General features: G+C 32.1%; 1 protein-coding gene across 1 annotated transcript; it reads right to left on the bottom strand.

The window, feature by feature from the left end:
- Positions 1-12,022: 12,022 nt before the first annotated feature.
- On the bottom strand, positions 12,023-16,444 carry LOC129893249 (phosphomethylethanolamine N-methyltransferase-like). Its single transcript, XM_055968791.1, has 12 exons — positions 16,161-16,444; positions 15,952-16,067; positions 14,849-14,986; positions 14,586-14,723; positions 14,050-14,193; positions 13,765-13,875; positions 13,531-13,672; positions 13,176-13,456; positions 12,677-12,838; positions 12,529-12,582; positions 12,370-12,444; positions 12,023-12,285 (listed from the first exon to the last, which is right to left on the bottom strand). Exons 1-12 carry the CDS (start codon positions 16,207-16,209, stop codon positions 12,187-12,189), a joined length of 1,509 nt encoding a protein of 502 aa, XP_055824766.1. The 5' UTR covers positions 16,210-16,444; the 3' UTR covers positions 12,023-12,186.
- Between the last annotated feature and the right edge of the window lie 239 nt (positions 16,445-16,683).

Raw genomic sequence — 16,683 nt, 5'->3', positions numbered from 1 at the left:
TTCAAATTTTAGACTAGTCATGGAGGCTAACAACTGATTTTTATTGTCATTCAATTCTGAAATAGTGTCTGTGAAAGTTAGAATTAGAGAAAATAGTTTTTCTTTTAGAATAATTTGAGTTTGTCTCAAAGTTCAAGAAAATTTACCTCATTTTCTTCAGTGTCTAATTCATATCCAGGCTTCGAGTTAGATTCAGGATTTGAGTCCTCTATGGCCATCAGGGCAATGTCTTCTGCTTCTTCACCAGTGTAGTCTAAACCTGTTTCCCAAGCAGCATACATTGCCTTACCAGTTTCCTTCTCTTTCATCTTTCTTTTACTTGCTAGCTCTCTCTTTTCCTTTTTAGCTATTTCTTTTCTCCACTCTATTTCCCACATAGGACAATCTTTAACTTGATGATCAATTTTTTCACATTTATAGCATCCGCCATTTTGTCCCTTTTCTACGTTATTTTCTTTATTTGGTGTAGGTTTCTTTCCATAGTACATACCCTTCTTGAAGAATTTCTTGAAGTTCCAGCTAATCAGGTCTATATCTTCATCATCTAGATCAGATTCATCACTTTCAGTTGCCTTGAGGACAAGGCTCTTATCTTTGCTTCCTTCGCTCCTTTTAGGGTTATGAGCATTCATCTCACAAGTCTTTAGATTCCCTACAAGCTCATCTAGTGTCATGTTTGTCAGATCCTTAGCTTCTCGGATTGCAGTGACTTTTATCTCCCATGACCTAGGTAGAGTCCTGAGTACCTTGTCAATCTGTTCCTCCATAGTGTATATTTTTTCCAAAGTTCATTTACCACTGTAGTAAATCTTGTGATCATATCCTGAAGTGATTCCCCATTTTTCATCATGAAGGCTTCATATTCGGTGCATAGTTTGGCAATTCTGAATTTTCTAACTTGAGTAGTTCCTTCATGTACATTGACCAACATGTCCCATATTTTCTTTGTAGTGGTATATCCATATATGTGATTAAATTCATCAGTTTTGAGTCCACATACAATGATACACTTGGATTTAGCATTTTTCCCAAGCATACTATAATCAGATTCCATATATTGAGCCTTGGGCTTTGGGATGTCGTTTCCTTCAATATCCTTAATCATAGGGATTTGTGGACAGTAACTCTGATCCATAGTTCATAATCTTGAGCTTGAAGAAAGTCCTCTATTTGAGCCTTCCACCATGAGTAGTATTATCCATTAAATAGAGGTGGCCTATTGATGTATTTTCCTTCACTCAGCCTAAGAGGAGGTGCAGAATACATACTGATCTTACCATGATTTGTCAAACTCTTGTTAAGATAACTACTCTAATACCAATTGTTGGAATTCTTACCCCAGATTTGTCTAAGGAGTAGGTATATTCTATCTGTTCCTTTGCAGATTATAAGGACTATGTTTATGTAAAGAAAATAAAGTAATAACACAGTACTTTATCATGGAAAACTCCATCTCAAAAAGGGTAAAAAAAACACGATCTACACCTTTGTAGGTTTTAACTTCAACTTCACCAAACTCTGAACCTCAACAATTTAACATTACAAACCTATGTAACCTAAGGAATTATAAACTCTAATTCCTATGATCAACAATCACCCGTGACTGTTGAAACAACTTCAACTTATGGATTCAGATTACAACTCTTGCAATAATAGGAACTAATTCTGATCCCTAAACTTCAACACAAACCTCCCAAGGTTTATGTTACCAAGTCTTCAAGTTGCCCAACTTGAAAGCTATATTCCTACTCTAGTTTATAACTCACTGGATCTATAAAGCGTTTAAAATACAACTCGATAAAATGTATTACAAGAAAACTTGACTTAAGAACTATAAAGCATAAGCTTATGGATCAGGTTCTTCAATCTCATTTCCTTGCGTTGGCTGCACTCGAATCTTCAATTAGAGCTCTCTCAAATATGAACTCTCTCTTACTTGAATTCGTTCTACTTGATTCTCTCTATGTTTATAGACGCAAGACTTCTCCTTCTTTATTTATAGACGCAAGACTTCTCCTTCTTTGAGTTGTAGTTGGTGTCCTTTTACTGCTTCCTTTTCCTTGTAGACTTGCAAGACCTCTCCTACTTTGAGTTGGAGTTGATGTCCTTTTATTATTTCTCTTTCCTTGTAGGAATCCTCTTACGAAAGGAAACTTTACGCAACTGAATAGGTTATAAACGTGCTCCATCCACCGCCTTAGTACTTTTGCTTCGTGTGGGTTGACTTTCTCCTTATCCCAGTCGGACTCGATCTGAAAGAAACATGTCGTAGCAACCTGTTTCTTTCATCTGTTCCTCTTTTTATCAATCATCAAAATCTTTCTTGATCTCACAGATATGTGGCACCAAAATGGGCCTCTAGGTTGAGAGGGTATTGGGCTTTGACAAGGTGGGGCTAATCAATTGTGGCCCAAATCATTGGATTTTGATTTTAATTAAATCCACATTTATTGAATTTAAATAATTAACCCAATTATATTCATCCATAATATTTATTTGGACTAATATATCATGAATTGAATATAACTTGAATCATTTTATAAATTTATATTTAATAAATTTTAAATGATTATAAATTTTAGTTCGAGAAATATGCTACTAACAACCTCAAATCATGGAGAAAATCTAAAGAGAGAAGAATCAAGGGATAAACAAATTTTTACCCGCACTTTTTATTAATAAAAATATGCTTCTTCAGATTTTATATATGATTGATTTATTATTTATTTATTTATAATTTGTTGCAAATAAATTGGCACGCCCAGTGAAATCAAATCTGCCCTTCATCTCTTCTTTCACAAATCAATTTGCAAATTTGAAGCCACAAAATTGCAAAGGTGGAAGAATGAGTACTTCAAGCCTCATCTTTGAACTTCATCAAGTCTACTCTGATGAGCCATAAAGTTGGGGTCTTTTATAGACATCAAAATTTTATAGGACTCTACAAGACAAGTCTTATTTCAGTTAGGCTTCTTTGAGGCTACTCTACCCTAAACCCTAATCAATGCTTATATAAAGGGTATTATATTCCCTTGAAAAGTCATCTCGAATATTCCACAAATTCATGGAATATTCATAGAGAGATCAAATCTAAATCTCCTAGTTCAAGAACTACGTCACTAACTACCCACGAATCATGGAGAAAATCTAAGGGGAGATGAATCGAGGCAAAAAAATTTGTACCTTCAACTTTTATCAATAAAATTATGTTTCTTCAGATTTGATATATGGTTGATTTTTTTCTCATTTATTTAAAATTTGTTGCAAACAAAATTTAAAGAGATGAAAAATAAATTGCAACCACAAATAAAATATGAAGAAACATAATTGTATTGATAAACATTGTGAATACAAATCTATTTATTCGTAGATACTTCTCTCCTAAGTTTTTCTCCATGATTAGATGACCGTTGGTGGCGTATTTCTCGAACTAGTCATGATGATTTGAACTTGATCTCCATGAAAGAATTTGTGAATCTTCTTGAATTATTTGATTATCAAGAAGAGTTTGACATATATTGATCTCTCTATGAATATTTCATGAATTTATAGAATTTTTGACGTGCGGATCTTTTTGAAGTATTTGATTATCAAAAAGAGTTTAATATATTTTGTTATCTTTATGAATATTGCATGAATTTGTGGAATTTTCGAGATGCCTTTTCAAAAGAATATAATACCTTTTATATAGGCATGAATTAGGGTTTAGGTAGAGTAGCCTTCAATAAATGCTAACTGAAATAGGACTTGTTTTGTAGAGTCCTACAAAATTTTGATGTCTACAAGTGCCCCCTAATTCATGGCTTGTCAGAGTGTAGACTTGATGAAGCTCAAAGACAAGTCTTGAAGTACTAATTCGTCAACCTTTGTGATTTTGTGGCTTCCAATTTACATATTTGATCTGTGAGAGAAGAGATGAAGGAAAAATCTGGTCCAACTGAACGTGCCAATTTGTTTGCAATAAATTTTAAAGTGATGAAAAATAAATTGCAATCACAGATAAAATATGAAGAAACATAATTTTAAAATATGAAAAATAAATTACAATCATAAATAAAATATGAAGAAACACAATTTTAAAATATAAAAAATAAATTGCAATCACAAATAAAATATGAAGAAACATAATTTTAAAATAAATTGCAATCACAAATAAAATTTGAAGAAAGGATTTGTGGATCTTCTTGAAGTATTTGATTATCAAGAAGAGTTTGGCTTATATTGATCTCTTTATGAATATTTTATGAATTTATGAAATTTTCGAGATGCGATTTTTCTTGAATTATTTGATTATCAATAAGAGTTTGACATATTTTGATATATTTATGAATATTCTATGAATTTCTAGAATTTTTGAGATGCTTTTTCAAGAGAATATAATACCTTTTATATAGGCATGAATTAAGGTTTATGTAGAATAGCTTTCAAGAAACCCTAATTGAAATATGACTCATTTTATAGAATCTTACAAAATTTCGATGTCTACAACAAGATTATGCTTTAACAACAACAACACCAACAATAAAAGGAGATGATTGTGCAAGTTTCATCTTGATGAGCAAATCCATGAACATATTCAAGAGAAGGGGAAATTGAAAAGAAAATTGTAGGCTTGTTGGGAGGTGAAATAGACTCAAGTTATGCAGCGTACAAGGGAATGTGACATAATTGACTTTACATCTCTACCAAATTCCTTACCCTACAATATAACCAATGCAAGTCCTACATGATCTCGACTAGAGAGGTCCTACATTAGTGGAGAGCAACTCGATTGCCAAGCTTATGGTATTCTCTAATGGCATGAGGTACTTCTTTGTGAGTGTGAGTGATTATAATAAACTTGTTTGGGATGCATTTGTTAATTTTATCTTTTGAAAGTGTTTGCATCTTCTTTCTTGTGAGTTTGTTTTATTATGGTCTTTTTGAAGTAATCTTGATTTAGTTTGGTCTTATAATGTGCAGGTATTTCTAGTTTCTTTGCTGATTGTGGCAGGTGAAGTTTGCCAAAAATTAGAGCTAAACAAATCAAAAGATGTTGCAAATCATACTTAATTGGAGTGGAACGGCCCACACAATCGCGCATCATCAAGTCTCAATCGCGTGGTCAAGAAAGAATGGAAGTTGGCATTTGGCAGCCATGCGCGGTCGGCTGCGCAAAGTGACTCCAGCCGTGCAGAGCATGAGAGAGTAAGTCAAAATTAAGGGTGTTTTTGAGATTTTACAAAGGACCACTGTTATGTCGAAAAATGGACAAAGTGTAAAATTAATTTTATCCTTATAAGAAAAAATCAATTTTAGTAAAAGAGGAGTCGCCACTTAATTTTTTAAAGAAATTAACAAAACTTAATTTAAAAGACTCTAACAGATTTTAGTCTTGAAAATTTAGAGGAAAAGGGTACGAGGTTCATATTACTATTTTAATAAGGTTTTAGCACTTAAAATAGCCGCTAACATGCGGTTATCCAACGATTTGAAAATTATTTGATTAACTTTGAAAAATATTAATTTAAAAGGAAACGAAAACTTTGAAATTATTTTTTAGAAAAAAAATAAAAAAAATAAATAACAAAATTGATAAAACTTAAACATTTGATTATAATATACATGTATATATATATATATATATATATATATATATATAAAGAAGTAAAAGTTTATCAATGACTAAGTAAATATAGAAAATTATTTTAAGAATATATTAACATGAATTGGTTTATCTTTAGGGGAATCTAATTAGGTTAAAACAAATTAAAATTAATAGCTAAGAAAATCATGAATGACATAAATAAATTAATTATTACAAACCGAATCAATAAAATAATAAATAAAAATAAGTAATGAACATATAAAAATATGGCCCGACACTTAGTTTCTGTACGCCTGGACTAAGCTGTTGGGCCACCTGCGTTTTGGGCTTTTGGGCCAATTCTGATGTATATCACAACTGTATATACACTATATATTAGTGCATACAACCAACAGTTTTCTTGTATATCAGATATACATAAAATTGCATATCAGTCAATTTTGCTCCAGCACCTGTAGAAATACTTAGTAAACATGTTAATAATAAATAATATGAATAGTAAAAATAAAAATAATAACAATAATAATAATAATAATAATACTTAATACAAAAATAAAACTCGTCTTATGAACATGGGAGGCCTTGGAAAGCAACGGTAATTTCTTCATCGGCCAATTTCAACTTGTAATATATAATATATAATGTAAACTTAAATTAAAATTTCCGTATTTAAAATGGAGAGGCCTCAAAACCTGACGGAGAGATTTTTTTATTGGCCAAAATAAAGTCTGTTACATAAGTAGTAGACATGTAATCATCCCTCCAAATAATAAAAAAAACTATTTAAAACTTATTTTAAAGAAGTGGTACTAACTTTATTTAAAGTAGTAGGGTAATAACTTTGTAACATCTCCTAAAAACGTTGTATACGATGTTTCAATTTTTGCCTAAACATGATACAACCTCTGTATTTTGGTCATAACTTTTCATAGGAATATCCAAATTGAGTGATTCAAATTTCTGAGTAACCAAAAGATCATTACCTACAACTGTTATGAAGACCATATTTTAAGATTCGGAGTTTAAGTAGGTCAAATAAATTAATCTTTGTAAGGTAGGATGCTGTGACGGAAATGAGTATTTATAGAAGAAAAATCATATCTCACTGTAGGTTTATCCAAATTGGTTGATTCTTGAACGATATGAAACTAGACTTCCATATCTACAATTCTTATGAAGACACCAAATCCTAATAAAGAATTTATCTTATTCAAACGTAGCTCCCAAAAAGAGTATTCTGTCAAAGATAACTCATTTCACCTACCATAGAAAGATCTAGATACATTTGACATCACTCATGACATAAATTATCCTCCATTTAACATCATCCATGACATCAATATATTCCACTAAATTTTCAGATTTTTATTTATAATTATTTTATTTATTGTTAGGTCCTCTTTCCCACCTATAAATACCCATCTTATTTCCTCATTTTATTCATCAAGCTTTCTCAAGCAAATCTTCTCTCTATACACTTCTTTACACATTCTCAACTATAGTTTTAGTTCTTAGTAGTGAAGAAATACTATTCCGGTAATTCATATATTCCGGGTAGTACACAAAACGTTCCGGCAAGGAGAGAAGCTAGGACTCAAGAGTGGTCATTAAGTCTTCCGGTACCAACTAAAGCTTCGGTTTCCAGGTATGTAAGGCTTCAATGAGAGTATTCCTTCCACTCTCATGTCTAAATTATTTTGATTATATGATAAATTATATTTATTTTCTTTAAGCTTTACTCTAAGTTATGTGGGTGTTTATCCATGAGTTCTTCCATCCATATAGTCCAAAAACTATTTCAATTAAGTCTCTTGATTTCAAGTAATATATTCTTATAGTAATTCTTATTTTTACTTAATAGTATGAATTATAGTTAAATTAATGATTATTGATCTATTTCGATGCAACATAATTTCATATGTATGAATTGATGGTTTGCAAGTAATTTCTCTATTTATCTATTTAAAAGTTCTTGAAATTTATGGTGGGTTATTTAAATTTTTAATTAATGAATTTAAAAGTATTTATTTATATTTATTTACATACATATTTGCAAGTTGAAGTGATTTGATCCCACCTAGTTTTACTATGTTTTTAATAAAGTTTGACTTGAAAGCTTTGACTCCAAATGAATGTTTATAAAAGCAATATCTATGATCAAAAGGGAGTCTTATGAAATAAAAGAATGATGAAATGATATGAATGATGGATTCTTTATGCAATAAGGAAAATTCTTGCATATTTGAATTACAAAATGTTTTAATGAACTATTCTACCGAATATGATATTTTGAATTCTCAAGCTATATGTTATGACTATTTTAAAGTATTAAACTATTCTGTGGGATTGACTTAGCACCGAATGAGTCATTGAGGTGGGATTCGGTAAGGGAATCCTAGTAGCAACCCCTTGTCTCATTAACTATGTGCCAACATAGGAGCCCTTGTAGGCTTAGGCTAATGGATCCATAAATAGCCCTTAAAGTTAATGTTAAAGAAATGAATGAAGTTGACGGAGTTCTACTTGGCAAGTAGTCTCCCCGGCCAACGTAGGGGGTTATGTTGGATTCCATGTAATAGCTCGCATGGTCTTAAATGTCGGTTATGGTTAATTTCCCACAAAATGAATATTTTAAAGGATATCTATATGATTTATTATGCATACATTAAATTATGTTCCATATTACATAAATGTTTTTTTAATGTTTCCTCAATGTTCATGCATCCTTACATACTTAGTACATTCAAAGTACTAACGCATACTCTTTTGCCTACATGATATCACCATGTAGGGATCAGTGCTCGTCCTCGTTCTCCTCTACGTGGCTAGTTGATATTCCATTGAAGACTACTTTTGGTGAGTTCCCATGTTCCGGGAACAATACTCCTTTGTCTTTCTAGTTTATGATATGTTAAGATATTTTACTATGGCATTTCTTCTATTATGATTGAGGGTGAGCTAGGGACTTGTCTTAGCCCCGTTAAATCTAATAGTTAGAGGTATTGTTGGACATATGTAAGTTGAAGATTTATTATGATTTCCGCTTGTTTATTTATCATCATTACCTATGAAAGGCTAAAAGAATGCTAAGAGGCTTGTTTGAGGTACTTTCGGGTTCCTCATTCGTCATGTCACGTCTAGGCCCTAGGCTTGGGTCGTGACAAACTTTATTTAAAGTAGTGGTGAAATAACTTTATTTAAAGTAGTAGGGTAATAACTTTATTTAAAGTAGTAGGGTAACAACTTTATTTAAAGTAGTGGTGAAATAACTTTATTTAAAGTAGTAGGGTAATAACTTTATTTAAAGTAGTAGGGTAACAACTTTATTTAAAGTAGTAGTGAAATAACTTTATTTAAAGTAGTAGGGTAACAACTTTATTTAAAGTAGTAGGGTAACAACTTTATTTAAAGTAGTAGGGTAACAACTTTATTTAAAGTAGTAGGGTAACAACTTTATTTAAAGTAGTGGTGAAATAACTTTATTTAAAGTAGTAGGGTAATAACTTTATTTAAAGTTGTGGGGTAATAACTTTATTTCAAATTTAATAAAGGGAGACAAGATTAATTGTGATAAATGCCAAAATAATGACTACATGCTAGCAAATTTTGTAAAAAAAAATACTATAATTATTTCCTAACAGTCAAATATTTCAATCAACAAATTATGCCTGATTAGCAAAATATTAAACATTTCCCAAATCTAAATCAAGAAAATAAAATATCGGTTATCAATTAGCTAATCAAATAGATACCCAAATTAAAAGATATGCATTTAGACAATAGCAAATAATAACAATCTCACCGTAAAAAACTTAATTAAATACAAGAATATAAACATGAACATAATTAAAATGTAAGAACATGAAACCTTAATTAAATACAAGAATATAAACATAAACATAATTAAAGTGTAAGAACATAAATATGAATATGAACATAAACATAAACATGAACATAAACATGAACATAAACATGAACATAAACATGAACATGAACATGAACATGAACATGAACATGAACATGAACATGAAAATGAACATGAACATGAAAATGAACATGAACATGAACATGAACATGAACATGAACATGAACATAAACAACAACAAAAATAACATAAATATGCTTTGCAATCTTAATCAATTATGAATGAACAAAAAATCTTTGAATCTCGAGTTTATCAAATCATTTGGAGCAAAAAATAAAGAACTAAAGTGATGTAGTAACATGTGAACAATATGAATCTTATAAGCAAGAAAATAACAATAATGGTTAGAGTAATTGATCAGCCCAACATTTGTTATGAAAACAAAATCAGTAAAAGGAGTCTAACATGAGAAAGATCTAAATCTTCTAAGCAAGAAAACTTATCAAGAACACCAAATACAAGATGTAATCAACCCAACATATACACAATAATAAAAAAAATAAATGAACTTTTAGATCTAAAAGAACACAACATATATAGTAAAATAAAGTTAAACGAAACCATACCAAGACGGATTTGTAAAAAATTCGTCTTAGACCTCTCGTCTTGTTAGTCTAGCGGCGGCTTGGTGGCTTTTCCTGCGTGGTTCGTCGGAGCTCTCGCCGGAGACGAGTGGAAGAGAAGTATTCGGTGGTGTGTAAGAGGAGAGAGATTGAGAGATGAGGGGAGAGAATGGTGAGAATGGTAACTTGTCTTGTTTTCTCTTTTTGAGAAGATGAAGAGAGTGTAGAGAGAGAGAGATAGTGAAGAAGAGAGTTTAGAGAGAGGGATAGTTGTTTGATAATGGAAAGAGAAAATAAAAGATATTTTTTATTTATTTATTTTTATTTTTAGAAAAAGCTAAAAATTTCAAAAATACAAACCATAATTAAACTAACCTAACTAAAATTTATTTAGTAAAAAATAAAATCTTTTGAGATAATTTTCGAATAATCACATAAATAGTAATCAAAGATATAGTTATATAGAAATATGTATGTTATACTAAAATTTATATAAAGATAAAAATAGTTAAGAATAATATGAATATATATATATATATATATATATATTTTCATATATATACATATATTATTTTTTTCTTATAAAAGCTAATTATTTCAAAATGTTCGAATTCAAAGAAACTCGATAGCTAATTTGCGTTGTGGATGGTCAAAATTGGGTGTCAACAACCACCCCATGCTTTATAAGTAAAACTTGCCCCAAAGCTTAGGGTATCACGAGGAAAGAAGAAAAATCACAAGGAGCAAGAACAAAGAATGAAGAACGAGAAGGGTACACCACTTTAATCCAAAACGGTAGTTGGGATTAAGAGTTATTTGTGATGTTTTCTAGTTTTCTCTATATTTTTGTGAACTTGTTTATTTCTATGGAGTAATTTCTAATTAGGGTAAGGACAATATGATGTAGGGTTGTTACTATTGGATTATGCTTTTGTTAGGATGCATAGAACCATGAATTGTTATAGATATAGGTATGAAAAGTTAGTTATTTTTACATTTTAATCGAGAGAAAAGTGCCTTGATAATTATCTTTTCATCTTATGGTTCAATTCTAGAATGATAGTTTCATGAAGTAATCGAAAGAGCTTGAGAATTGTTGTTGAGAGTTGGAGTTAGAAAGTATTCAAAGAAGCTTTCCTAGAACTAGCCCTTCCAGTACATCTATGCACAGGTTTACTATGCGTACATTAATAGTCTATTTGGAGTCAAATTCATTTTACTCATTAATAGAAATAGCAATAAAGTTATGTATTCGTAAGAAGCAGAAATATTTATTTGTGAGCCTTGAACTATAGCATAATGTTAGATCACAACTTTGTTATCGTATTGTCCGTATCCCTAATTTCTTTTATTGATAAATCATCATTTTAGTGACCAACTGTCTTTAATTTACAATTTAGCGTATAATCGTAGTTAATAGCCACAACTCGATCTCTCTTTTGATCACCAGAATAATATTTAGCAAGATTCATTTGAATTATTATTTGTACCAATTCCTCTGGATATGATCTTTATACTATACTATCTTTTACTAGCGAAGTGCTAAATCTATAGTGTGTTTTGCGCTCATCAAAAAGAATTTCACTTTTCCGTTAAGCTTTCACTGTTGTTTGTCGTGGCAACTTCTTTTTATTTACAAATTCCTTCTCCAAGGTCATATTTGATTTGAGTTTCTGATTTAGTTTATTTTTGAAAACTTTAGGATATGCAAAATAGTTAGAGTCTTTCAGAGATGAATGTAAAATTTATCTTCTCAAGGAAAACTTGAAGATATATCTTTTGGATAATTAAACTCTATTATCAAAAAGACAATTTCACATAATAAATAAACGATTTTATGAACGCACGAAGCGCGGGCAATTTCACTAGTAACAACATAGTTTGAGCGTGATATGCATCATATAAGGCCTGTTGTCAATTTGAATTCAGAACAGATCCCTCTTAAGATGATAGAAGAGGTAGAAGATTTATATCTAAAGATTCAATCTGACAGTTAATAATACATCATAAAGATGTGAGAATATTATTACAACAGGGCCAGCTGAACAACATATGAGTACATCGATTTCAAAAACGTAAAAGAAAACCACATACATCCTGCATTTTGACAATCACTTCTTCTTGGCAATGAACAAACCCCACCTCTGTTCACCAGATGAACTCCTCAGTAGCTTGGCCTTCCAACCTCCAACTATTTCATTGTAGTCTTGCTGTTAAATAATATTAGAAACAAAAGTGAGTACTCTTTGAAACCACAAAAAAGAACAATTACAAAATGATCACAAAACACTCACTTCTGAGAATTCATGGATAAATGAATCTCTTTCCTTCTCCACAGTATTCAACTCCTTTTGGAGAACATTAATGAACTGTAAAAGTACAACTTTTTAGATTTGTCTCCATATCTAAGCTTTCATTCATTTATAAAGAAAACATGAGCTGCAGAAACACACCTGTTCAGTTCGATCCTCAGCAATAACTTCATCAAAACCCGCATCTCTGAGCATCTATAATAAAGGGAAATGGCATAAGAAGCACTGTCATGAAACAAACATGAAGCAGAAAAGAGAAGGGGGTATGCCTTTTTGAATGAACAAATACCTGGCCATATGTTGCAACATCATGTAAATCATAACCCCTTTGCTTAATATACTCAGAAAACTCATCCGATGCTGCTCCTGGGATTTTGCAGTAATCGCTTATGAGGACTTTGCCTCCTGGTTTCAGCCAACTGTAGAAAGAACTGAATAACGCAGGTTTGTCCTGAAAGAGCGAAAGTACACGATCATTTAACCATAAAAAGATAGGTAAGACAGCCACATAGAAAAGGCGATTAACTTCAACTTTAGAATTTGGTGTAATGTGTGAAAAGAGAAGAGGCTCTTAATGCAAATTGCTCAAGAAAACTGAGATGGCAAGACTGACGTTCTCCACAATTTTTTCGATGTTGCAAAATTGAGGAGAGAGGAAGGCGATGGTGGTGATAATAGTATGTACTAGGATATCCTCACATTCATCTTAAAAATAAATATGGCAAGTGACTTAAAATGAGATCAAAACAGAGATTTGAAGATTCATGTAGCGCAAGAAAGGAAATTACTTGGATGTGAAGGATAGTGTCTCGACTGTATATCACATCAAATGTGCCATCAGGATATGTTTTCTTTGTACAATCAGCCACCTCAAATTCAACGGCACATTTGAGACCAATTGAACGCTCAAGAGCAAAAGAAATCATGTTAATTGAGAGGTCAATGGCAACAACATGAACGTCATAATTCTCAGCCATGTAAAAGTCCCCTCCACCTATTCCACAGCCAACATCAAGGACTTTTTGGCCAGGTTGAAGATCCAACATAGAGACAAATTCTTTTGTGGTATCTGCTCAAGATTAAATAACTAATCAGAGAAAACTAGATAAAGTAATATAAACGAAGGAGCTAATTAAGGCTTACCAAGTCCTCCTGTGCTAACATAACCTTCTCCAAAGACACGTTCATATCGCAGTATGCCACTACACTTGTATTGAACGTTGTCCAGGAAACGCTGGAATCCCCTGTCATCCTCAGAATTAACTTTCTGCCATAGCCAGCAAATCTGCAAGACACGAGCAACAAGGGTGCAATGATTGGATGGTTGGGTTAATAGTAAATATCAAAAAGGGCAATGAGGGAAGAAAATGTATATACCTGATTCTGATTCTTTTTGTTTTTAACATAAGCTCCAATGCACTTGCAACCGATGAGAGAAAGTTCAAATGATTTTCCATCAACAGCATTTAAATGACATTCTTTAAACACCTTAAGGATTCGAGAAGGTTAAGCAGAGCAATACCAAAATATTCTATGCTGTCGTAAATTCAAAGAAAAAAGAAACTTTGTTTATTAAGGATTTCCTTATATAGATCTATTTTATTTTCTATGATCAACATAGTATCATTCCAATGGGAAAAGAAATAGAAGAAATGTTAAGACCTTTGTGTAAAACCTAGGCTCTCGATAATGGGTTGGGTTGTTCTTTCGCTTGTGGTCTCCTGATTGATGGAAGCATGACTCTCTGAAAAATACGTAGCCTCCAACTTTCAGCCATTTTACCATTCTCTCCACAAGACTCTGGACCTGAAATCAGCCAAAAAGAAACAGTTTCAAAAGTCAAAAGCATTACCTGATAAATATCCCTAACAGTCGATAAGTCTAATCTTTCAGAACTGATCATTTGAGAAGTAGTCACACTAATCATAAAATGTACACTTGCTGAAAAATGTATCCAATTTTACCGCTAGGCAATCACTCATAGTAGATTTCATGATCAAATTGATAATAAAATGTACACTTATTAAGAAAACCTGCTATGCAAATATTTTTTGGTGCCCTACAGGACGAGATGCAACTATGGACCAACCTTTTTGCAGATAAAACCATTTTCATATCCTCAAAATTGCATCATCCATTTTACATAACGTGCAACCCTTGTGATTTTTTCACGCGACAGAAGATTAAAATAAAAGTACCTCTTCATCAGAAAGATACATCAATAGCCAGTTTGAAAATATCAAGTCCACTGATTCAGGTGAAAACTTTAAATCTGGAGAAGTCACATCAGCACACATAAACTTGACATTCTTATGATGCTTATTGATGCTTTCATTCTGCAATAAGAAAAATAAGAGATGAGGAAAAAGAGATATCTAATTCACCAAAGTTATCATCACCTAAGTGTGCATTAACCTTCTGAATAAACTCATCACACACCCCAACAATAAATGTCACAAACCTTCTTAATTGCACTTTCGATAAAGTCCAGTGCTATGAGCTGCCCAGCATTCTTGGCCAATTCACCAGTGAAACGGCCAATACCAGCACCTAATTCTAACACTGATTTCCCGTCATATGGTGGGAGTAGAGAGAGCACCTAAAATTACCATCCATCCACAAATTTCAAAATATTTGAGTGATACTAATACATGCCAGAAAACTATGTCAAAATCACACACACACAAAAAAAAAAACTAATCACTATGTGTAATTCGAGACAAACCCAAGTACAAACAATATAAAAGCTCCCTGTAGTGAAAATCAGAATAACTATTGTGTATCTAGTAACATTAGATATAATATCTGTTGATTCAATGACAATAAACATCCAAAAGAATAACTATAAACCAAAACAAATTGCAGCATATACAGCCCATCAAAGTTTCGCTATCCAAGAAGGCTTCTTCAATTTGTTGTTCCATTTTTTTCTTCCTTCTTGGGATGAACAAGTAGTAAAATTCAACTTAGCATGTGCCAAAATGTGAATCCTCCTAAAGCGCACAGATCGTGCAACTTGACGGCTCATACAGCAAGAGAGTGCTATCTTAGTATACATATCAAGGGAAAATTTCAAAAATGAAGAGCTCCAATTTTAACAAGAAAGAAACAGATCTGAAGATTTTAACAATTAGTTAAAAGCATCATTTTTCACTAACTTCTGTCCATACTAAATAGCTTTGATTGGGAAGAGGGAGTAATTTGTTTTAAAATAAGGTCTATTCTCACTTTTAAACAGAGAACAGAAGAATTTTAAACAAAGAACTGAACATAATGTTGATTTGAACTCAACAAGTAAATTCATGATTAATTGTTAATTTGTGAGACAACAGGATAGGTAGTAATATCAAGGCATTATATCAAGTAGCTACTAACACACACATAATATGGGAACAACAACACCTTATTTCTTTTGGTAAATAAAGGGCATATTCTATTATTGAATATTCAAGAAAATGACTTCCAAATCAAGATCAGGAAAAGAATATCTTTATCCAGATGAGGAAATGATCGGTTAAAGTTTGAATAGAAGAAAATGATCGAGCACAAAAAAAAAGGTTTTACCTCAGGCCTCTCTTCTTTGTCAAGATCAGCTGCTTTTGAGTCAAGCATCATGGCTTCCACAGTGAGTTCCGATGTATGCTCGATCCAATAATTCTTCTGAATATCACGTTCTTCTCCTGTACATGATCATAACCACCATTCGGATTCATTTCATTTCAAACAAACAATCTCAATATATAAACATAAGAAGAATCAAGAACACGAGAAACCTGAAGTAGCACCAGCACCAGCACCAGCAGCAGCAATAACAGGAGCCATAATTGGGGGGATGATCAACAACACGAAGAAAAATTTTAAATTATAAAAAGGATTATTTTAACAATGTAGGTATGTTTGTTTACTAAGAACCCTCAACCGCAATGCGAGATCTAGTAAATGATCTTGATCTACGGTTAAAGCATCTGCCTTTCTGCTGCATCAGCTTCCGTGAAATTGTTATGTTTTTGCTGTAGCGGTTGTCTATCTATTTATAGGCAAAATGAAAAGACATCAACTTTATTTTTTAAAATTTTTGTTGTAACCAGAAAGAGGGTGGTTCTTGAAATGGTTAGAGAAGAGAGAGAATCGGAGAAACGAAAGTTGGGAAGGATCTGTTGTGACAAATGGCCGTATGCCACGTGATGTCCTCTTGGAGATTCTCCTTCTCCACAAGGGTCCACTCCTACAAATATCACCATCTTTTTAATTTCGAAACGAGAAAAATTAAAGGGTTGTCCATGGGGAAGAAATTTA

Source organism: Solanum dulcamara, chromosome 1, assembly GCF_947179165.1.
Source record: "Solanum dulcamara chromosome 1, daSolDulc1.2, whole genome shotgun sequence".
NCBI classification, from domain to species: Eukaryota; Viridiplantae; Streptophyta; class Magnoliopsida; order Solanales; family Solanaceae; genus Solanum; species Solanum dulcamara.
Note: the sequence above shows the minus strand (reverse complement) of the source record. Positions and strands in the feature narration are given on the sequence as shown.